The sequence below is a fragment of the Marmota monax genome, unplaced genomic scaffold (genome assembly GCF_021218885.2).
Source record: "Marmota monax isolate L192 unplaced genomic scaffold, Marmota_monax_Labrador192_F-V1.1 WCK01_AAM20220418_F8-fsc00331, whole genome shotgun sequence".
Lineage (NCBI taxonomy): Eukaryota > Metazoa > Chordata > Mammalia > Rodentia > Sciuridae > Marmota > Marmota monax.
Window position 1 is genome coordinate 784,949 of NW_026694212.1, and position 24,609 is coordinate 809,557.

Sequence of the window (24,609 nt, forward strand, 5' to 3'; positions counted from 1 at the left end):
ATGGTGGTGTCAGTACAAGTTGAACACTAGCACCGTCCCAACCTTTTGTGAATATTGCAATCTAGTCTCATTGCTTTCACTGTGACTGTAAGAAGAGAGAGGCTGGCCAGGGATGCACCCTTCCTGCCTGAAACCCAGCTCAAACTGCTAGAGATCCCATGCAACCAGTTGGAAAATTCTTTCCCTGCTCTGAGCCTCTGCAACTTGCAGTCTTTTCTACAAAGTTCTCAGATACCTTTACCCTGCTTCTAAGACCCTTGGGGGCGGGAGACATTTTCCATGGGAATTTTAATTTGCGATTTTCCTCACAGAGACAGGATATGACAGAGACTTCCTCGTTTTGTTCTATCTATCTTGATTTTTATAGCCAAGAGCAGAGCCAACAGCACATGTCCTAAGGTGGGAGGTGGGTGAATAATTCTGTCACAAATGAGCTGTCCCCCTGAACTCAGCTGCCAGCCTCTATCTAAAAAGGACTAAGACACTTCACAACAATTGTCTCACTTTGCAGAGGAACGTGAGATTGCTGGGACTTAGCCATTTTGGACGCTTTGCTGCTACCTGAAAGGTATGTGGTTGCACTTTCAACACCTGTCTAAACCTCCACCTTTCAGAAATGAAGAGCAGAAAACTATGGTGGAAGGTTCTGGTGCTGGGAAGAGCATACCATGGTGGGTATCCTCTTAGCTGTGCCTGTAGGCAGGATGGGAGTTTCAAGTGTGGCTAAGGGGTGCCCATTCAGGCAGGCCCCCCTGAGAAGGCAGGGTTTTGATACATCCCATTGCCCCCAGAAGAAAAGGATTTGAAACCTCATTGAGGCCCCCTTATTGAGGTGATCCATTTCCCTTAAAAAGGGTGGAAATCCTTTTGTGGGTCTATTGAAATCAAACCAGTCAGGCCAGTGAGCAATTACTGGTGGCTGCTGAGGGCAAAACATCCCACTGGGTGCTTGAGGGAGAAGGTGGGAGAATAGACACGGCTTAGGACATGGGGATAAGAGGAAGGCAGAATGCACACCTGTAAAACAATTTGCAAAAGCAGCAAAGCAAAACATAAGTAATATAAAGAAAGACTCAAGTGCTAAGGGACTGCAAGTCAAGAGATCACAGGATTTTGCTTAGGAATTGGAAATTCAGGAGGAAAGAATAGGCATAGGGCTGGGCTGGGGGAAAGGAAAGAGGGAGAAGGAAAAAGAGAGAAGAAAGAGAAAGGGGGAAGGAGAGAAATGGACTCCCCCTGGGTGGAGGGTGGCAGTATTTCAGTGTGCACGAGATCCTATTACTCTTTGTGTCTTCAGAAGGAAATGACCCACAGGTTCCCAAGAGAACAGGGGAAATGGACCCCACAAACATGGCAGATCCCAGTCTGAGGCCCCCTTTTTGGCCATCCTTCTTCTCACTGTGTTCTTCCAGCATGTTCAGCCTCTTATTCCTTCCCCTCATCAAAACCTCTTCACCAGAACCAGAATCTAAAATTCATTTGACTGTGCCTTATAGTATGTGTATTTCAATAAGGACCAGAGTCTTTAAACTGGAGAGTAAGGTTAGAAAGGGCAAACTTCAGGCAGCCAAGTGGGGAAGAGGTACTACTGTTTTGGACCCCTCTGAAGTCACTGACTCTTCGCTTCAGGAAATTGCCAAACATTTCCTCCAATTAAAATCTTTCAAGGTAATGTCCTTTAGTATTTAATAATAGGACTGGCACCTATGCCTCCTGCCTAAGCAGATGCTGTTGACACTGTTAAGGAGGCTCTGGCTTAAGCTGTTTTATTTGGCAGTGGGATTTTTAAATTTGTATTCATTGATTTTCACTTGCTTGGTTTTGTGGCTGACACCTTGTGACCCAGTCTCTTCTTTGGAACATTTGTGAGATAGCTGATCTGAATAAAAGTTTGGGTAGTTCCTTACAGCAATAATGGTCTTGGGTTGCAGGAGTGGCTGAGGGTGACCTGACACACAACACAACTGGCAAGGAATCTGTATGGACAGAAGCACAGAGTAAGGCTCTGGAACCAGACAGCTCAGGTGAAGGAAACCTTACTACACTACTCACTACCAGTGTGTGCACGGGCAAGTCCCTTAGCCACTCAGTTATTATCTGTAATTTAAACTTATTAATAATAGTAGTAATAATATTCATGGTACAGGTGAATGCTTGATAGATAATAAGTATCAGTTTTTATTACTGTGGGCTCATGCACGTGCTTGTGTGCTTATATGTGTTTACAACGGCCTCTCCTGTAGCCTCAGTGATGAGAAGCACATGGGTATATCACAACAGAGAACTGCAATCCTCTAACAATGCCACAGTTCTGGAGCACACTGCCCCAATCTCTTGCCCCGTTGGGAAATGGCAGCATCCCCCTGTCTAGGGTAATTAGAGCAGGTGCTCATTCTGAGAGGCCATCCTGCTCTCAGCTCTTATTACTATCACCTCCTCATGGGAGGATGGATGTTACCACCTAATACATGTCATGACTAATTTCTCAGAATCTGGCTCATACAAATGGGTCTCTAAACATAGTCTGAGCTCCTCTTCTTTTAGAGGGCATTAGCTTGCTCACTTATATGCTCCTCATGGCTCTGTCCCCATGCAGCTCTAATCTATATCTAGAGCCCCAAAGAAAAGATACAGGCACAAAAGGGAAGAAAGGAGAATAAAGAAGAGGATGAGCAAATGCAAAGCCAGTGTGGACTCTACTCCTTCACTCCTCATTTCCAGGCCTGTCACAGAGACTTTCCTGCCATCTGCTACAAAAGGCAAGAGATCAGACTGTCCTGCCGGAGCTTTGACCCCGCCTAAGGCCTCAGTTTGTGATAATTATTGTGTAAAAAATTATTCCAATAATCACTGGCTATTAAAACAGCCTGGCCCCTTCCAGAGGGGATGCTGATGTCTCCCTTCGAGGAATCTGAGGCATAAAAATGAAGCCATGCTGACTTGTCCCCCTGCTTTTTCCTACCACGTTTGAGCTCTGGGACCACCATTACCTGGCCCACTCACTTCTCAGGCCATTGCTTCTTCCTCCCATTGTATTCCTGTCAGCGTTGAGTCCTTCCCAGCTCAGTGTGTGCAGGGGCAAGTCCCTTAGCTACTCGGTTCTTATCTGTAATTTAGACTTATTAGTAATAGTAGTAATAATACTCTTTGACTGCTCTTCTGTTGCATGACCCAGTGGCCTTTAAATTCCTCCATCAACACCTTGCCTGTGGTATTGCTGACAGTGTGGCTGAGGCACTAAAGCCGCAGGATGCTGGAAGCACATACCATCCAAAAGTCTGCAGAAGGAAAACCAAATAGTGAGGAATATGAAGGCAGAAGGCAGAGGAGGGAACTGAGGAGAACTGGAGAGTAGAAACTCACTGTAGACTCTCCCCCTCTGAGGGTGAAAAGAGAGAGAGGCAGTCTCTGGAAGAGATGGAAGTGGTTTCTCCCATTGTTCAAGCAAAGATTGAGGTTCATCCAGTGACAAAAACTGCCTAAGATCCTACAACTAAATGAAGGAGAAATATGGAGAGGCTTATATGAATTCAAAGATGCTCATCGGCCATCAGACTCTGAGATGCTACTATAGGCCCAAGGGGACACTAGAGTTAAAGGGGTCAGCCCTTGTCTGAGCTGGGATTGGTTCTCCTGGACCAGAGGTGGAAGAAGGGATGTCTAGATGGAATGACTCCATCACTGAGGCCTCAAAGATTCTACAAACACAGGAACAGTTGACCCCCTGGAAGCACCACCTGAGATCTCAGGTCTGGACAGACATTTCCCAGAATGTTACTAGAGTTGGCAGGCAGCCATTGGGAGCATACTTCATTTTGAAAAAAAAAGAGTAGAACTATGTTTTTTCCTCTGTTTTGTGGACCTGATGTTCTAGGACAAATAGAAGTGAAAACAAGCTTGGGCTTGTGGTGGTGAGGAAAGGAGAATAAAAGAATCAGATTCTTCAGAGATTTCCCTTTGTTTGGGGAACTCCACTAACTCCAGAGGAGGGTGGTGCTGAGCCCCCACACAATGTATGGCTCTATTCCTGGCTCTGAACAATATTAGCTCAGGAGCTGCTTCCTCTGGGATGCTCAGGCCTGTCCTCTTGAAGCTGTGTAAGGTAGAGCAAGGCCAATGATGCTATTAACAATGTTGCTTGGTAAAAATAGAAGCAGATCTCACATCCGGTCCTGGTTTAAAAAAAGCCAGGTACTGGCACATTTGTAAGAAACTCAATAATTGTATTTGACAATAATAATAATAATAATAATAATAATTGAAGCAACAACAGATCACAGGCCTTATGGGCCAAGTCAAGCTGCCATGTGTCACCCCTTTGTCTCTCTCCAGGTGGCCCTTACTGCTAATGGAGGATTTCCCAGTATCCGTGGATTTTTTGAAGCAAGTACCTCTGCCCAGCAATCTCTTCTTCCTCACCTACCTTCTCCTTTTCCTTCAGCATGAGGAGGCAAATTCAGGTAATGCTTCTGACCTGCATCACCCTGTAGCTCATCCAACCAGGACATGAGCACCTCAGCTCTGCCTACCCCTTGTGCCAAGTGCTTCCAGGGCTGAGATCTTATAAAACAGGACCAGTCATTGCCACTTGCTAAAATACAAAGAGATTCCCATCCCAGTTTTTAAAGAGCCGCTTCCCCTGGGCACCATTCAGCCACTTCATGCCTCTCCACCATTTTGCCAGCCCCTAGGACCCCTCTTACACTTCCTAGGACCCTGAAGTTGGGCATGCAAAAAGCAAGGCAGGAAGGTGCTAGGAAACTCTTCTTGATCTGTGTTTATGCTTAACCAGTTAGTAAATATTTTTAACTCCATCACTTGCAGAGCTTTTGAAGAACAGGGAAAATTTCTCCCAATTCTACCATCTCACAAAAGAAGCAATCAGCCAGGTGCAGTGGTACACATTTGAATCCCAGTGGCTCAGGAGGCAGGAGAATCAAAAGTTCAAAGCCAGTTTCAGAAACTTAGTGAGGTCCTGTCTCATAATAAAACATAAAAAAAAGGGCTCAAGGTGTGGCTTGGTGGTTAAGCATCCTGGGTTTGATCTCTGGTGAAGAAGAAGGAGAAGGAGAAGAAGAAAGAAAGTGCAAATTAATTATGCAAATGAAATTTCCTAATATCTTTGTCTGGGAACCAGGGTCAGATCCTTAAGCAGCTCATGATCAATGGAGCAGAATGTATGTGACATAAACAACTGCAAGAAAACCATGTCCAAAGACTTTGGGGTGACAGCTAAGCACAACTAAGAGCAATTCTCTTTCCCCAAGAAGCAAGGAGAGGCACAGAGAGGAGGTACTGTTTGTGCAGTGCCACTCAGGGTGTACATTCTCCAGGAAAAATGAAGATGGAGGATAAACTGAGGCAGGGAAGAGAACCAAACATTGAATGTTTAGTGAGATAGTTGGGAGACCCTGGAGAAGAAAGCTGCCAGGTTGATGCTGGCGATTCACTCAGGAGACAACAAGAATCTCAAATTACAGAAAGAAAGATGTATCCATAGTCTATGGGCAAAGTGAAGGATGGAAAGGAATCAAGAGTGATTGGACTTTGGACAGAGGTTTTAACTGAACTTGGAAAGAAGGAAATATATGAGTTTGGGGGAGCAGAGTGACCACATGAAGACACCATGGAGGAAGAGAATGATCAAATGAAAGATCATGATAAATTAAGTCTCAAGAGCAAAATTTGGGTGATCTTCCCCCTGGACCTTCTTCTTCCCTCTATCCCTGAAGGTTCTGGCCTTCCCAAATTGCTTTTGATCTTCCATTCCTCTTGCTTTGAAACAGGCCAAGTCTTCTCCCAGCTTGGGGTGGTGGGGGGGGGCTGTATTTTTTCTAATGACATCCCTATTTCCTACCTATTCCTCCCCATCCCATGCTGCCAACTTCTAACCACAATAGTGACTCTGTGCTTGTCTATTTAGTTCTGTGTATAAATGGAATATTGTGGAGATGATCCCTCCCTGGGCCACCTGGTTCCCCTCCCTATTCTCTTGGTATGACCATTCATGGAAGCAGGACCAGTAAGGGACCTTCGATTAAAAAAAACAAAAGACAACAATAAAAAGGCTTATTAATGCGGGGAAAAAAAACACACAAAACACATGCTCCTTGATGGTAATTCCTGACAGACAACAAAACATGAGTTCAGTAATAAATATGCTGAGCTTCTGATAATACCACAACATTACAGTTCTTTAGAATTTTAGATTCATTACATTATCTGCTTATCTATGTTTGTAGATATATTTAATAATTCTAGTTAATATGATAGAAACAAATTTCAATTTAAAAGTGGATGTTTTATTTCTGAAGTTGGAATTATTTGGTGGTAATAGACACATTCTTTTGAATAGGAAAGTATATATTTAAATTATTTTATTATGAAAAATTTTATGTATGATAGATTAAGTGGCATTTGTCGTTGGAGGGATACAATTTCTGAGAAGAAAAAGAGAACTATTAAAGAAGGATTCTTCAGCAGCCAGTTCATGGGGAAATTTTCTGCCATACAATGACTAAAGAACTCATATTAAAGGTCTTCTATTCATTATCAATTGTTTTAATGTGTTTTTCCTAAAACCAATTGCCTTGCTTTGTTAGATTCTGTCAAATTATGAGTTTCCCTATACTGTAGACTTTCTAGAGTTTGTCAATGACAGTAATAGGAAAAGACATTTTCAAAATTATTAATAAGAGTTACATGGAGAAATATTCATAAGTACCAGAAAATATTTGTTCCTCTTCCCCAGAGTTAATTCTGAGTCCAATACTACATAGGGAATATAGCCTTGGGATAAAGAGTCTTCTGCGACCAAAAAATTGTGTATTCATATATTCTTCATATTCTGTTACTCCAAAAGTTAATTTTCCATGTATTCAAGCTATATGACTCATGGCATCTATATCTCCATATGCGTTTATTTAATAAACTCATATGTAAGACTTATTCTCAAAATAAAATGGGTAGTCTTTATGAAAATCCATGGATCAGGAAGCCCTCATAGGTTATTTTAAATATTTTTGTTTTTAGAAGAGCTATATGTGCATGGTATATTTTTAATTGTAAAAGCTGACAAATGGAAATAAGTAAATAGTCCTATTATGCAGAAATTACCACCACAACAATTTGGTGTCTCTCCTTTTCAATCTTTTTTTCTGAACAGTTATGTAAATATTAATTTTTTACCCAAGATTGTAGAATAGTTTTCATATTGGTTTTGAAACTTTCTTTTTCTTAGCCTAGCATTGCATTTCACTTAATTCCCTGGCCAGATTTACATATTCCCCCAGATAACATCTATACCTGGTTGGTTCAAACCTATAAACAGTCCAGCACCACACATTGTCTCTGGTTGTCATGTTCCTTATGTGATTTAGCCTGTGCACTCATTTTTTTTTTCCATATCAGTTACTTGTCCAATAAACCGGGTGGATTTTCTTCATAGAGGGTCTCATCTTTATCGTTTGAATAGTCTATTACAGATTTCTAAACTGCAAAGTGATATAATTATATTTGAAGATTGATTTGGGTCATTACTCTGGCTTGTCATCCTAGAGGAGGTCAAGGTGATAGGCCCTGGGGAATCCATACTGGCCATTGTCGGGGAAGAGGTGGATTTCCCGTGCCAATTGTCACCGCTCCTGGACGCTGAAGACATGGAGATCCACTGGTTCCAGAGCCAGCCCTCGGATGTAGTGCACCTGTACAAGGGGCGGCAGGAGCTCTTCGACCGACAGATGGCGCAGTTCCAAAACAGGACCAAACTCGTCACGACGGAGATCAGCTCTGGCAAAGTCGTCTTGCTGCTCCGCAGCGTCGTTCCATCAGACGAGGGCCTGTATGGATGCAGCTTTCTCTCCAACAACTTCTCTGGTGAAGCCATCTGGGAGCTGGAGGTAGCAGGTTCGTGCTGTGGCCAAGCACCAGCAGGGACAGAGGAGAAAATGATCAATTTAGATAGGGCGGCTTTGCTCAAGTAAATATACTATCAGTGAAAATTCCTAATTTGTTGGAGGGGGTGATTTTTTTTTTAAACAAAGGATAGGTCCATTTGCAAATGGACAAGAGAAGCAAACAGTTTCTCTCTCTCTCTCTCTCTCTCTCTCTCTCTCTCTCTCTCTCTCTCTCACACACACACACACACACACACACACACACACAACAGTGATCCTTAACATATGAAAAGGTTATCATTTTTACTTTAAATGAGAGAAAGGTAAATTAAAGTTATATAAAGATGTAATCTTTTAATCTTACAAGGTGACAAAAATTCAAAAGTTTGACCACACATTCTTGGTGGAGCTTTTGGGGGGCAGGGCTTCTGCTGTTTTGTTAGTGGAATTCAAAGTCCAGGAGCTTGAGGACAGAGGAATTTGGTAATAAATAACAGGACTTCCTGTACATCTGTTCTTAGACACTGCAGTCCCACCTCCAGGAGTTTAACCTAAAGATGTATCACCAACACTTTCAATATGAAAAAGGCATTCATTTATGCTAATCTTTGTAGTAATTTTTGTAATTGCAAAATAGTGGAAAATGCCTAAATGTCCACACATAGAAGATGAGCATGGTTCACACACAATGTAATGATACACACTCTGCTGCTAGAAAAAAATGAGGATCTCTACGAATGAGTGTGGAGGAATTTCTTGGATGTATTAAGAGAAAAAAATCAAAATGATAAGAAAGTTGGATAATGTGTGGTTTGTGTATAGGAAAAGAAGAAGGAGGAACATTGCAAAAGGAAACAAAGGAAGAGGCTAGGGATACAGCTCTGGAGTAGAGCACTTGCCAAGCATGTGCAAGGCCCTGGGTTCAATGCTAACACTACAAGATGAGTGACCGCAGGGTGGTGTGGGGTGGTGTGATGGTGGTTCTGTTTCTACAAGAATAGGGCTAACAAGAATAGCATATATAACACAAGCATTTGCGCTTTAGAGAATCAAGACAGAGGACAACCTATTGGAATTTGGGGTAGAAAAATTCTTTATTCTAGAAGGACTGTTCCTTGAATAACACAACTAAGGCTTTCTCCATTCCAAATGTCCTTCAAGGTATTACTGTCCCCACATGCCACTGCCAATCTAGACTGTAATTTGCAATCCATGGAGGATGGGATGATTGCTACAAAAGCCCACACACATTAAAAACAGTCTCTGCTCCTGGTGTCTTATGGAGATTGCAACTGTTGCATGAACGTCCCACACAACTACTGGGAAGGTGCCTGACTGATCATTCTCACTCCTTCTGCCTCTCCCAGGGCTGGGCTCAGATCCACATATCTACATTGAAGGCTTTAAGGAAGGAGGCATTCAGATGAGATGCACCTCCAATGGCTGGTACCCCAAACCCAAAGTTCAGTGGAGAGATCACCAGGGACAGTGCCTGCCACTGGAGTCTGAAGTCATTACCCAAGATGTCAAGGGCCTGTTCAATCTGGAAACATCTGTAGTTGTCCAAGGTGAAGCCCATCGCAACATGTCCTGCTCCATCCAGAGCCCTCTGCTGATCCAGAAGAAAGAGTTTGTGGTCCAGATAGCAGGTCAGTAGGTGCTGGCTCATCCTTCTCTTCCTAATCATCATGTTCTCTATGTCAGTTGACCCACAGGACACATTGATACTGAGAACACAATGGTACTGAGGCCTGGCTGAGAATGCACTAGCATGTCTGTGTTCAATCCCCAGCACCAGGGTGGGGGATAGATTTTTTGTTTTATATTTAATCACAGGTTTTTTTTTAAGATAAAGATGTTTTCAAAAAGACCTGTGAGATAAAAGCATCCTTTTTAAATAAATTCAATAGACACAAATTATTAAATTGCCATAAGAGTTTCTAAAGGATTGCTCTTCACTTTTGCATTCATCTCTTTTTTTAAGTGTTTTAAAATTTTTTTATTGTACATGATTATAATACATTTTTAAGTAATACTAAAGCAAGTAGTTTAAAATAGGTCTTTCTCGTATCCTGAATGCCAAGAAAGCAGTTTCCCCCAAGAGGTTACAAATATTTTATAATCTTCTTAAAAATTTTATTTATGTAAGTATGTATATGCATATAATGTATATTTTCCTGTTAATAATTTTGCCATCCTAGATAATACAGCATTAAAATATTTAATTACAATTTACAGTATTTCTAGAAACAATTGTGTGCATACACTTAATAGTAATCAATATTTGCATTAAAATGTCATCATTGATTCATTCATTGACTTTTTAAAAATATCTTTTTTATTTATTTTTATGTGGTGCTGAGGATCATTCATTGACTTTTTGATGAAAGTTGAATCATCTCTTGATCATCTGGCCATGGTTATATAAGTTATTAGTTATACAAGTGACATCTACAGTCACTGTGACTCTTGGCCACATCCTTCATGGGGGCAGATCTTCCTGGGGAGCCTGGGGAGCTGACAGTCAGCAGGTTACCAACTTTTTTAGCAATTCTTCCAAAGGTATGATGACAACAGATGTAAGAGGCAATTGTTTGCAACTAGGCAGAGAGACTATTTGTGAATTTGACAGAGAACCAGGTTTCAGATATAAGCATAAAACACCTTGAATTCTCAATTCCTCCAGATGAAAGGCAAGAGTAAGAAGTGGTAGAAGGTCACAGCTGTGGTCATAGAAGTTCTAAGCAGGAGCAGAAGGGACAGGCATACCAGTGCATCACTCTCGCTGGCTCTCATCTCTTTTTTTTTTTTTCTTTTTTTGTACTGGGGATTGAACCCAGGGGTACTTAAACACTAAATCATATCCCCAGACTTTTTATTTTTTATTTTGTGACAGGGTCTCACTAAGTTGCTTAGGGCCTGGCTAAATTGCTGAGGCTGGCTTTAAACTTGAGAACCTGCTGCCTCAGCCTCCCTAGCCAAGATTACAGGACTCCACCACCATGCCTGCCCAGTGCATCTCTTTTCACTTCAATGTGCAGCACTTTCTCATTCTGGTGGACAAGTTCAAGTCCAACACCTTTCCACCTGAACCTACTGAGAGATGCCAGGGTGGCTCCTATCACACCCATTTTAACTTGACTCTAGGGTGGCCAGAATGTGTAACGGGTCAACTGAAGACCACTGTGAAGATTTTCCAGCCCACGAGGTCCTAATTATTTGTCTCTCTCAGTAGTAGCCTAAATCAAGACAATCTGTGCGGGGTGTTTTCCAGATGTATTTCTTCCCGGAACTTCCCCTTGGAAGAGTGCTTTCTTAGGGACCCTGGTGGCACTGCCGCTACTCCTGGCCCTCCTCGCGATGCTGGCGTTGTACTACTTGCACAAGCAACAGCAGTCTCAAGGTATGAGGCAGGCCAGAGAACCACCCTCCTACAGCTGGCTTGGCCTAGGAGGAAAGTGCTGGCAGCAGCGTCCAAGGACCCACGGGAAGGAAGGGGACCCAGGGTGGCTTACAGAGGCACCATCCTATTCAGGCAGAAACAGGACCTGGAAACAGGCAGAGGAGGGCACATATTAAAGCTTCTCTCTTTCTTCCCTTCAGAAAAGCTAAAGAAACAGACAAAGAAGGAACAAGGTAAACTGCCCCAGAGGCGCTCTGTGTCCAACATCCCTGACCAACAGAGGGCGCTGGGTCAAAAGGCAAGGACCCCAGATTAGGGCGGAGGGTGGAGTTAGGAGCAGGGCTGAGTTAGGTTAGGTGGGACAGAGGTTTGTTTTTACCCTTAACTTCCCCAGAGCCGAATTGCTTCTGGCCCAGAGTCCCATCCTAGATGCAGGGGGGCAAGTCTGTGAACTCTGTGGAGAATGAAGCCTCACCATTCATAGATCTGTCTTATTGAACTCATTCCTCAACTTGAAAATTTTCCCTCCTTTCCTTTCTTCTGCAGGAAAACTGACTGCACAGCTGAGTAAGTTCAGGTTGCTTCACCAACAGTGCTGGCTGCCAGGGGACATCTAGAATGGAAGGAGGAGTTCAGTGTTTTTCATCTGCCTTTGGGGAGAGATAGATGGCACCAATCTTATTCTAAATCCTTACTTCTGCACCTCTTCTCTTCCAAACAAGCTGAAAGGACAGGCTACCTGTGGGTGCTAAGCTGCCATTAAAGTAAATAGGATGAGGCATCAGAATCTGCAGATGGGTGGCCTTTTATAGGGCAATGCAGAGGCAACGGTGGGGTTAAGGTTGGCAGTAGTTTAAGGAACCTCTTCCCAGTGACATGTTTTGGGAAGGTGGTTCCATTCATCTAAAGATTGATATTTTCTGTGTTCTGCTTTCAGAGAAGCTTCAAACAGAGCTTGGTAAGTGATCCCTATTGAAATTATTCCTTGCTGTCCACATTTTTGTAAGTGGTGATTGTCTCATCTCCCAACCAGAGGTATAATGCCTAGACTGGAATGATGCTGGCTGTGTGGGTGGCAGGAGAAAGAGGAAAAAGGCAGAGAGAGGGAAAGTTGTGTACAAACTCTAATGTGATCAGGGAAGCTGTGGTGTCCTGATATTCTAATTCCATTTCCCTCTGCTGTTTTAGACTGGAGAAGGACTGAAGGTCAGGCTGGTAAGTGAAGATCATTTCTCTCCCACAGTTTTCAATGTGTTCCCCAATTTATATCCCAATTAAACCCATCATAAGTTGAAAATACTGCAAGTAAAAAATGCACTTAATATGCCTAACCTGCCTAACTCATAGCTTAGCAATACAGCATTCTGTAAAGTACCAGTAATGGCTATAGCTACCCAGCATCTGAGGAGAGTATGGTAACAGGTATTGTCACTAGCCTGGGAAAAGGTCAAAATAAAAAATTTGAAGTATGGTTTCTACTAAATGTGTATGACTTTTGCTTCATTGTAAAGTCCAAAAATCATAAGTCAAGCCACCATAAATCAGGGACTTACATCATAAATCTACATTGCAGAATCTTGATCACTCACTCTGATTAACCTACGATGATTCATTCTATTTTCATTCCATAATCTCATGTCACTTGTTAGAAGTTATACTCAAATTTTACTTTCATATTTATTTTTATATTGTTATAGGACCTTAATATATTGGAAACCATTGGTTCCAACCCTAGTAGCTTATGACATTACCTACACTCCCGGTGCCCACCTGCAAAGACTGCCTTGTGGGTCTAGAGTGGGCATGTTACCATGTATTTATTTCTCTCCATACCTCCCAATTCCACCCCCCCATTACTCAAACAGTATGTCTTTATTTTATATGTAATCTTACAAATGTTTCTTATTTATTTGTTTGTTCTAATTTGTTATACATGATAGCAGAATGTATTACAGTTCATAATACACAAATGGAGCACAATTTTTTATTTCCCTGGTTGTACACAAAATAGAGTCACACCATTTGTGTCTTCATACATGTACCTAGGGTAATGATGTCTGTCTCATCCTACCATCTTTCCTACCCCCATGCCCCCTCCCTTCCCCTCCCTCCCCTTTGCCCCATCCAAAATTATGAATGTTTCTATTTTGCCATATGCATTTTAGTTATATAAGTGGCATCTATAGTCTTATTCAGAAGAACTCCAAATAGCCACCCCCCTTTAAAGGTTCCATCACCTCTCAGTAGTTCCAAGCTGAGGACCAAGCCTTTAACACATGGTTTTTGGGAAACATTTCAAATCCATACTATAGTAATATGTGTTATATGTAGGTTTTTAATCCTAGAATCCACCATTTTCTGGGTGTTAGGTGAGAATACAGTGATTCTTCTGTATATACAGTTTTTCCAATGCCATCTCGTACACTATCCATAATTTCCCCACTGATGTGAGGTATCATCTTTAGTGCATATTCCACTGACATGTCTAGATGGGACTGTATATTGGACCACTTATCACATCATTCTTTTTATTGCTATGGCTTTCTTTATGCTAGGGATTTGGCCCCAGGGCCTTAAACATGCTAGATAAGCACTTTACCACTGAGCTACATCCACAGCCCTTTTTAAAAAAATTTATCAGAATCTCACTAAATTGCTCAGGCTTGCCTGGAGCTTCTGATTCTTCCTACCTCAGTTTCCTGACTAGCTGGGATTACAAGTACCACTGTGCCAGGCTACTGCTATGGCTATTATAGCAACTGAAAGTACAATTTCTCCTTTCCCCTTTTTACTTTCTTTTTAACTTTTTTAAAAAAAAAAATTTATTAGAGCTCTATAGTAGTTGTGTTCATCCTGACAAACTCATACATGCATAGAATTTGAGTTCAGTTTTCTACTTCCTGTTTAAAGTTAATGGGCCTTTAAAAATATAAATTATAGATAAATTTATGAAGTTCCTAAAAATATCCAAAAATTTATTTGCTTGGGATTGCTTTGAACAATATTTTATAGACTTGAGTTATTCTGCCCAACAGGTTTGTGTTTTTAAAGTTCTACTAGTTATACAAAACCCGATATAATGTTTGGAACACTGAAAATGTTGTCTATTGATTTTAGTCAAATCTTTGTTGCAAAACAGAAATCTACTTAGTATGGCTCACATTAAGAAAGGAGGTCTAAGTGGTATACACTTGTAATCCCAGCAATTCAGGAGGCTAAAGCAAGAGGATAGTGAGTTCAAAGTCAGCCTCAGCAACTTAGCGGGGCTCTAAGCAACTTAGTGAGACCGTGTGTCAAAATTTAAAAAATAAAAATAAAAATAAAGGGTCTTGGGATGTAGCTCAGTAGTAAATCCCCAGTACCAAAAGAAAAAAAAGAAAAAAAAAAAAGGTCTACTGAGGAAAGACAGGTGTTTAGAGAATGTTTTAGGACAGGAACCATGCTGAACTTTTCAGGTCAGAGTTTAAAGATTCATCCATCGCTGAAGACATCCAGACTGCTTGTACTGGGTCTTTTTCCAGCACAACTTCAGCCTGCACACAGCTTTGGTACAACCACAGCCCCCAACCCAACCCCAAATTCCAAGGAAAATATCATGGTGGACCCAGACATGTCTGGAGCCAAACCAGCTGTGGGGGTGAGGTTATTTGATTCATGGGCACCCCTCCTGCATTTTGAGCCTCCCTCAAGATTCCCCAGTTATTAACTCAGCTCTTTCCCTTCTGTTTGGTTTCAGAGTGGAGAGCAGCACAACAATATGCAGGTGAGCTGAAAAACTGACTTGGTTTGGCTGAATATTAAATAGAAAAGACGAAAGATCTGAGATTAGAGGAAGGGTCTTTTCAGGAGCCAAATACAGAGCCAGAACACAGAAACATACAGGCACATTTGTACACATATAATGTGACACACTGGCACTATGCATGCACAAACATGCTCCCCCACACGCATAGCTTTCTAGGTTTTACTAGGTTCATTTCCTAATGGGTTATAGGCTGTTTCTTGGAACTATTGGCAGAAGAACACAGAGTATTAAAGGAATCTCTCAGATCATCTCATAAAAGATATTTGGGTTTCCATACATCCAATAGGTAAGTTTTGGAGGGTGGATGTTGGAGGGCAGATCACTGGACTAGACTATATCTCAGAGGTTCCCTTCAGTTTTAAAATTCTGGAATTCTAAAACTAAAGCCTGGAGCTCACATGATGATCTCAAGGTCACAAAGGTTGGTGCACCAGCTGGGAACAGAACTAGACAATAGCTCCTTCCCCTTTACCAGGACTTGGCTCCATCCTCATGAACCTACCTCATTTGCTGTCACTTCTCTCCACAGCACGAATTATAGAATTTAGGAAGCTTACAGTTCAGGAAAGGAAGGAAAGAAGGAAGGGAGGGAGGGAGGGAGGAAGGAAGAAAGGAAAACTGCAATATTCAGGAGTAATTTGCAATGCCACTTTGGGAGCCAGGCAAAGAGTTTGGGGCGGGGGGGGGGGGTTGCCAGCATGGGATGGGGTGATGATTCCACTTATTGTTCTACCAGGAGAAACTAGATTTGCCTATGGGGGAGGGAACAGAAGGGTCCAAGAACCATCCTCAGCTGGCACTAACCCTGTGCTTTTGAGCAGTGGACGTGACCTTGGATGCAACCACAGCGCACCCCAGCCTGGAGGTTTCTAAGGATGCCAAAAGCGTTTCTTCTCGCCCAGCGGTACCGATTCTTGCAGATGGTTGTCCGCAAAGGTTCACTGAGCAAACATGCGTCCTGAGCCGGGAGCGCTTCTCCACAGGCCGCCACTACTGGGAAGTGCACGTGGGCCGAAGGAGCCGCTGGTTCCTGGGCGCCTGTCTGGCAACTGTGCAACGCTCAGGACCCGCGCGCCTGAGCCCGGCTGGTGGCTACTGGGTGATGGGGCTGTGGAACAGCTGCGAGTACTTCGTCCTGGACCCACACCGTGTAGCGCTCACTCTGCGCGTGCCTCCGCGCCGCGTGGGCATCTTCCTGGACTGTGAGGCAGGAAAGCTGTCCTTCTTTAACGTGTCGGATGGCTCCCATATCTTCACCTTCACAGACACCTTCTCAGGGGCTCTCTGCGCATATTTCAGGCCCAGGGCCCACGATGGTGGAGAACACCCTGATCCACTAACCATCTGCTCTTGGCCGGCTAGAGGGACGTGCATCCCAGAAGAGAACGACTTGGACTGCCTGTTACAGCCTTATGATCCCTTGGATACCGACTTAGGTCTGTGGTGAGGCTCTCCCCGGGTTGCAAGACCAGGCCTGGGAAGCTTCCTGGGAATGCTGGTTACTCCTTTGCTCTCTGGCTTTCTCTATAGCCAACAAATATGCACCGACTAAAATGTGAGCAAAGCCTAAAGGCTCAGAGCAGCGGAGGGGGAACAAGAGGTAGGAGTACATTTGCCTATGCAGATGTGTGTATATAGTTTTCTTTAAGAGGCACTTTCAAAGATTATTTGCATATAAGATTCAGCTAATGAGTAAAAATATAATCGATGACACATGGGAACCAGACTACTCAATGCGGGAGATGGGAAAGGAATTGTAATGGGGGAACTGGGATGAGGTATTGTGGGACTAGATTAGAAGTATTGATTATTTCATATAATTGGCACATACTTTTTGTATAAATTTGCTAGCTCTACAAAAATTTATCAGTAATGACACCTCATAAGTAATAAGTTCATCTATGGCTCAGATCCTAGCTTTAAATACTATTTACGACTAAAATAAATTTGGAGAAATGGCTGATTCCAAGGGTGGGTAGAGGAAGTACAAAAGCCTGTACCATCTTGGTGTACAAAGTAAATAAAAAGAAAAGAAAAGAAAAAAAAAAAACGGTGCTCAGAAACTGATGGGCAGGAAGAACAAGTTCAAGAGTTCTATTGTACAAAATAATGACTATGGTTATTAGCAGTGTATTGTATGCTTAAAAATCACTGAGTAAATTTTAAATGTTTTCAATTACAACAAAAAATGTATGTGAGGTAATTAATTAGCTTGATTTATCCATTCCACAATGATTATGTGTGTGTGTGTGTGTGTGTGTGTAGCTTGCCATTCCACAGCCCGTCTGTGAAGCACACAGAACTTTATATAGATATGTATGTGTGTACATATACATATAAAACACCATAAATATATAATTTTTATTTGTCAATTAAATAAATATTGAAAAATAAAGAAAAGCCCGTGCATAAAGCAAAAGTACATAGGTGCCAGCTTGGAGGGGCTTCCCTGACCAATTATAGAACAATTTGAACATCAAAATAAATAACAGTGTATTATAGTGCATTGAATGAGACCATGTAGACACTTAATTTCTTTTTCTTTTTTAAGAAAAACAGGATTTTTTTTTTTTTTTTTTTTTTTTTTGGTATCGGGGATTGAACTCCAGGGGCATTCAACCACTGAGCCATATCCCCAGCCCTATTTTGTTTTTTTATTTAGAGACAGGATCTCACTGATTTGCTGGGTGCCTTGTGCCTTGGCCTCTCAAGCCACTGGGATTATAGGCATTCACCACTGCACACCACTAGGAAGTTTTTGTTGTTTTTTTTTAAAGAGTTGGAATTTAGCTGAAAGAGGTAAAAGGAGAGAGAGGACCCTAAACAGTTCACAACACCATGGAAATAATTAAGGTAGATAAAAATCACCAGTGAATCCTAAAACTGTGGGGTAAAAGCTTTTGGAGAACAATGTATTTTCTGTCTTAAAATAGTAAATTTGCACAACTTTTATAAATTTAAAGGGAATGGTTACCTTTGTGATGGTAATCTGACAGACTAAGCAAGTGGTTAAATTTAGCATAAAAAGGCATTAATTTGACAACTAAGGAAAATGAAATAACAACTTTAAATTACTAAGTGAATATTAATTTTCTGAGTGAGACATTTGTGCTATGGTTATTCAGAAGACTTCTTGTTTTTATCAAATATGCTGAAGCTTTTAGAGATAAATCACAATAACTGCAACTGACTCAAGTGACTAAGTGGGAAGATACACACAGACACACACAGAGATATAAAGAAAAAGATAAAACAAATATGACAAAATAACACTTAGTCAATCTAGGCAAATAGTGTACAGATGTTTGTTGCACTACTCATGCAGCTTTGCTGTAGATTTGAAATTTTTCAGATTAAAACAGTTGGCAGTGGCAGGGTGGAGAGAAGGAAGGATAAACCTAAAAGTTAAGTGATCTTCTTTGGATAAGAAAATGGTGATTGTTAGGTTTTATTTTTTTTTTTAATTTCTTCTCTATTTTTAAAATATATATGAATTTAGTTCTTATAATGGGTTAAAGAATTAAGCATAAGACCTGAAACTGTAATATTTCTAGAATAAAACAGAGGAATTGCTCCATGACATTGGTTTGAGCAAAGACTACTTATATATAGGCCAAAAACACAGGGAACAATAATAAATATAAACAAAGGCATTGCATCAAAGAAGCTTCAGCACAGCAAAATAAACAACAGGATGAAGAAACAATACATGGATTGAGCAAAAATATTTGCAAACTATGTGTTAGGGGATGAATATTCAAAATATATAATAGACTTGAACAACTTAATAGCAACAAAATAAATAATGATCCAAAAATGGCCAAAGAACTGGGAATGTAGATCCATGGTAGATACTTGCCTAGCATGCGTGAGTAATAAAGCCCTATGTTCAATTCCCAGCGACACTTCCAGCAAAAAAGCAAAGAAATTAAAGACATTTCTTCAAACAAGACATACAAACATAAATGGCCAACAGACACATTAAAAAAAATGTTCATCATCACTAATCACCAGGGCAATGCAAATTAAGACCACAATAAGATGTTTCACACTGTTAAAATGTCTATTATCAAAAAAAAAAGGAAGATAATTAGGGCATGACGGTATGCTTGTAACCCCATTGAGTTGGGAGGCTGAGGCCGAAGGATTGCAAATTCAAAGGCAGACCCTGTCTCAAAAATAAGGAAATAACACCGGGGTTGGGTATGTGGTTCAGTGGTGTTCCTAAGTTCAATCCGTAGTATGGAAAAATAAGTAAATAATACATAAACACAGGGTGGATTCTGTTATTTGTGATAATACAGATGAACAGTGTGTGTGTGTGTGTGTGTGTGTGTGTGTGTGTATACAATATGGAAAACAATATGCTAAGTGAAATAAGCCAGGCACAGAGGGACAAATACCATATAATCTCACCAATATATACAATCTAAAAAAGTTGAACTCATAGGAGACAGTTGGATGATGGATGATGAAGCCAGGGTGGCATTGGCTGGGGAAAGGGGAAATATTGACCAAACAGTATAAAATTTTAGGTAGATCAGGGTAAATAAGTTCACTGATTTATCATACAGAATGGTAACTATAAAAAATAATAATGCAGTGCATATTTCAAAAATAATGTTTCCTGACCCTATGTAAACATTACTCCTTTAGGATCATTTTCACATTTTAATAGGAAAAGCAAACACATAGTGGATACAAAAGACAATATTGAATTGTTTTTTAAATAACCAATGGTATCATTAGTCTATTTTCAATAATGGGGAAGCCCAACTTTCAAGCTGGAAGCTACACATTTTGTGAACTGCGAAGACCATGCTGGAGGCCACCCAGGCCTAAGTAAGAACCCAAGTCTCTTCAGCAAGTGCTCCATAACTCTTAGATAAATTTCTAAAAACAGGACATGGTGCGTTTAGTTCTCCCAACTGCTCCCATTTCCCATGCAGATATTCCTCAAAATTAGAAAAGGGTGAACACAGCAATTGTGTATGAATCTCCATCCAGTCTACAAAATACAGGCACTTCTCTGTGTCTGCAGATCCCATATCTGCAGATTCAACCAAACAGATCAAAAAATCTGATAAATGCATCTGTACTTAACATGTAAATTTGTTTCCTTGTTATTATTCTTTAAGCACTATAGTGTAACTGTTTACATAGAATTTCCATCATTAGGTATTTTAAATAATTGAGAGTGGGCAGGGGTTGTAGCTCAGTGGTAAAGTACTTGCCTCACACACGTGAAGCCCTGGGTTCGATCCTCAGCACCACATAAAAATAAATAAATACAGGGGCTGGGGTTGTGGCCCAGTGGTAGAGTGCTCGTCTGCCATGTGTGAGGCACTGGGTTCAATCCTCAGCACCATATAAATAAATAAATAAAGATATTGTGTCCATCTACAACTAAAAAATATTGTAAATAAATAAATAAGAGACAACTTAAAGTATGTTGAAGGACATGAGTAGGTTGTATGCAAATATTATGCTATATTACATAAGGGTCTTGAACTTGGGCAGATTCTGTTATGGTACCCTTGGGAAGGTGAGGAGAATTCTGGCAACAATACCCCTGCAGATACTGAGAGATGACTGTATAAACCTGTGATGTATCTTGCTGCAAGGCTTCCATTGCTTGACTCTGGACACCCAACTCAATGACTAGCAAAGCTAAAATCTCCACAGTGAAGCAACGTCCTGTTATTATTGGCACCACAGGGAAATTGTCACTAAAAAAACAAAGATTCCCCATGTATCACTCCCACACATTTTTTATTGGCTTATAAACTGATGCAAATTGAGGTCAATTTTGGTAATGTCTACAAGAGTCTTTTTTATTTTTTTAATTTATTTTTATTGGTATAAGTATGCATAATATTGGGATTTGTTATGTACAAATGCAAACATCCTTGAATCCAAATAATTCCACTTCTAAGAACCTGTTCTACAGAAATATTTGTATCAGTACCTAAGGATATGTGGATGTTCATTGCAGCCATATAAAGAGCAGAGGTTGGAACCACATACTTGCTATCAGGAGAACAAGTATAAACATGCCATGCTTTATTCATATTATGGGACTATAAATTTATTTAGTGCACATAAATTTCTACCAAGAACATTATTGTATTTAAAACAGTAAAGCACATGCTTCCTTTTAATCTGCTTCATGCCAGTGGAAACCATCATAAGAAAGACTTTTTAAAGTATAAAGTTAAAAACACTTGATGGGGTAGTCTTAATACTATGAAATAAGGACATGTTTTTAATCCTTTCTATTTTCAAATCACTGCCTTTGATGAGCTCTGTCTCCTTCTTCTTTGTCTCTCAGCAGCAACTTGGGCAGAGCCCATAGTATTCATATGACTCTTAATTACTAAGTGATCCATCCAGTTTGCAAACTCTGATCTTATATGCAATTCTAATTCCATGGCATGAGAGTCTGCTGTGGAGAGGAGGCCCTCTTCCCCCTCTGATAGGCTTCTGCTGCTCCTTTAACAGAGACAAGAAGGAAAGATGTAGAACATGATATAGTCACAACCTCCCCTGAGTTCTCCCCATTCCTCAGTTCCCCAGCTTTGGCTGAACTTGTAACCCCCCTGCTCCATTCTGTTTCTGCCAGGACACTCTCACACTCCTCTCATCTGGCAGACAGCATGCTTGAGAAGAACACAGCCAAATGGCTTTCTACGGGAAACTCGTGTGTGGTGAATGGGAGGTGGGCAGTCTCTGTCTACTGTCCCTGACCAGCGTGGGCAGCCAACTAAGGGTCGCTTAAGTGGATTTCCTAAGGTACCAAAATAAAACACAGATACAATTTACTTTTTTTTTTTTTTTTTTTTTTTTTTTTTTTTTTTAATTTTTTATTGTGGGTTGTTCAAAACATTACAAATTTCTTGACATATCATATTCCACACTTTGATTCTAGTGGGTTATGAACTCCCACCTTCACCCCATACACAGATTGCAGATTCACATCAGTTACACATCCATTGATTTACAAATTGCCATACTAGTGTCTGTTGTGCTCCGCTGCCTTTCCCATCATCCACCCTCCCCCCTCCCCACCTCTCCCCTCCCCTCCCCTCCTCTCTCTCTACCCCCTCCACTGTATAACCCTGAGGGTCTCCTTCCATTACCGTGCAATTTACCTTCTCTCTCCCTTTCCCTCCCACCTCTCATCCCTGTTAAATGTTAATCTTCTTCTCCTGTTCTTCGTCCCTACTCTGTTCTTAGTTACTTTCCTTATATCAAAGAAGACATTTGGCATTTGTTTTTTAGGGATTGGCTAGCTTCACTTAGCATAATCTGCTCTAATGCCATCCATTTCCCTGTAAATTCTATGATTTTGTCATTTTTTAATGCAGAGTAATACTCCATTGTGTATAAATGCCACATTTTTTTTATCCATTCGTCTATTGAAGGGCATCTAGGTTGGTTCCACAGTCTTGCTATTGTGAACTGTGCTGCTATGAACATCGATGTAGCAGTGTCCCTGTAGCATGCTCTTTTTAGGTCTTTAGGGAATAGACCAAGAAGGGGAATAGCTGGGTCAAATGGTGGCTCCATTCCCAGCTTTCCAAGAAATCTCCATACTGCTTTCCAAATTGGCTGCACCAATCTGCAGTCCCACCAGCAATGTACAAGTGTACCCTTTTCCCCACATCCTCGCCAGCACTTGTTGTTGTTTGACTTCCTAATGGCTGCCAATCTTACTGGAGTGAGATGGTATCTTAGGGTGGTTTTGATTTGCATTTCTCTGACAGCTAGAGATGTTGAGCATTTTTTCATGTACTTGTTGATTGACTGTATGTCCTCCTCTGTGAAGTGTCTGTTCAGGTCCTTGGCCCATTTGTTGATTGGGTTGTTTGTTATCTTATTGTCTAATTTTTGGAGTTCTTTGTATACTCTGGATATTAGGGCTCTATCTGAAGTGTGAGGAGTAAAGATTTGTTCCCAGGATGTAGGCTCCCTATTTACCTCTCTTATTGTTTCTTTTGCTGAGAAAAAACTTCTTAGTTTGAGTAAGTCCCATTTGTTGATTCTAGTTATTAACTTTTGTGCTATGGGTGTCCTATTGAGGAATTTGGAGCCCGACCCCACCGACTGTAGATCGTAGCCAACTTTTTCTTCTATCAGACGGCGCGTCTCTGATTTGATATCAAGTTCCTTGATCCATTTTGAATTCACTTTTGTGCATGGCGAGAGAAAGGGATTCAGTTTCATTTTGTTGCATATGGATTTCCAGTTTTCCCAGCACCATTTGTTGAAGATGCTATCCTTCCTCCATTGCATGCTTTTAGCCCCTTTATCAAATATAAGGTAGTTGTAGTTTTGTGGATTGGTTTCTGTGTCCTCTATTCTGTACCATTGGTCCACACGCCTGTTTTGGTACCAGTACCATGCTGTTTTTGTTACTATTGCTCTGTAGTATAGTTTGAAGTCTGGTATCGCTATACCGCCTGATTCACACTTCTTGCTTAGCATTGTTTTTGCTATTCTGGGTCTTTTATTTTTCCATATGAATTTCATGATTGCTTTCTCTATTTCTACAAGAAATGCCATTGGGATTTTGATTGGCATTGCATTAAACCTATAGAGAACTTTTGGTAATATCGCCATTTTGATGATGTTAGTTCTGCCTATCCATGAACAGGGTATATTTTTCCATCTTCTAAGATCTTCTTCTATTTCTCTCTTTAGGGTTCTGTAGTTTTCATTGTATAAGTCTTTCACCTCTTTTGTTAGGTTGATTCCCAAGTATTTTATTTTTTTTGAAGATATTTTGAATGGAGTGGTTGTCCTCATTTCCATTTCAGAGGATTTGTCGCTGATATACAGGAATGCCTTTGATTTATGCGTGTTAATTTTAAATCCTGCCACTTTGCTGAATTCATTTATTAGCTCTAATAGTTTCTTTGTAGAGCCTTTTGGGTCTGCTAGATATAGAATCATATCATCTGCAAATAGTGATAATTTAATTTCTTCTTTTCCTATTTTTATGCCTTTAATTTCTTTCATCTGTCTAATTGCTCTGGCCAGTGTTTCGAGAACTATGTTGAAGAGAAGTGGAGAGAGAGGGCATCCCTGTCTTGTTCCAGATTTTAGAGGGAATGCCTTCAGTTTTTCTCCATTCAGAATAATGCTAGCCTGAGGCTTAGCATAGATTGCTTTTACAATATTGAGGTATGTTCCTGTTATCCCTAGTTTTTCTAGAGTTTTGAACATAAAGGGATGCTGTACTTTGTCAAATGCTTTTTCCGCATCTATCGAGATGATCATATGGTTCTTATTTTTAAGTCTATTGATGTGGTGAATAACATTTATTGATTTCCGTATATTGAACCAGCCTTGCATCCCAGGGATGAATCCTACTTGATCATGGTGTACAATTTTTTTTATATGTTTTTGTATCCGATTCGCCAGAATTTTATTGAGGATTTTTGCATCTAGGTTCATTAGAGATATTGGTCTGTAGTTTTCTTTCTTTGAAGTGTCTTTGTCTG

The 24,609-nt window shown here is 40.8% G+C and overlaps 1 protein-coding gene across 4 annotated transcripts; it reads left to right on the plus strand.

Annotated features, from left to right (window-relative positions):
- The first annotated feature begins 364 nt into the window (after positions 1-364).
- Positions 365-20,910, plus strand: Btnl9 (butyrophilin like 9). 4 transcript variants are annotated; one of them, XM_046466437.2, is made up of 12 exons: positions 367-568; positions 1,932-2,024; positions 4,333-4,460; positions 7,558-7,905; positions 9,263-9,544; positions 11,170-11,298; positions 11,499-11,531; positions 11,845-11,865; positions 12,236-12,256; positions 12,487-12,513; positions 15,035-15,061; positions 15,925-20,910. In XM_046466437.2, exons 3-12 carry the CDS (start codon positions 4,349-4,351, stop codon positions 16,548-16,550), a joined length of 1,626 nt encoding a protein of 541 aa, XP_046322393.1. In that variant the 5' UTR covers positions 367-568; positions 1,932-2,024; positions 4,333-4,348; the 3' UTR covers positions 16,551-20,910. The 4 variants fall into 4 exon arrangements, with proteins under 4 accessions (XP_046322395.1, XP_046322393.1, XP_046322394.1 ...); XM_046466436.2 differs by lacking the exon at positions 1,932-2,024 and having other exon boundaries at positions 368-568; XM_046466439.2 differs by lacking the exons at positions 1,932-2,024; positions 7,558-7,905 and having other exon boundaries at positions 365-568.
- Positions 20,911-24,609: the final 3,699 nt, after the last annotated feature.

Bases quoted from the DNA above. Each gene is read 5' to 3' on its own strand.
- Btnl9 (XM_046466437.2), top strand. From the start codon at position 4,349: ATGGAGGATTTCCCAGTATCCGTGGATTTTTTGAAGCAAGTACCTCTG. The intron at 11,299-11,498 runs GTATGAGGCAGG...TCTTCCCTTCAG, and splicing joins CAAGCAACAGCAGTCTCAAG to AAAAGCTAAAGAAACAGACA. The intron at 11,866-12,235 runs GTAAGTTCAGGT...TTCTGCTTTCAG, and splicing joins AAAACTGACTGCACAGCTGA to AGAAGCTTCAAACAGAGCTT.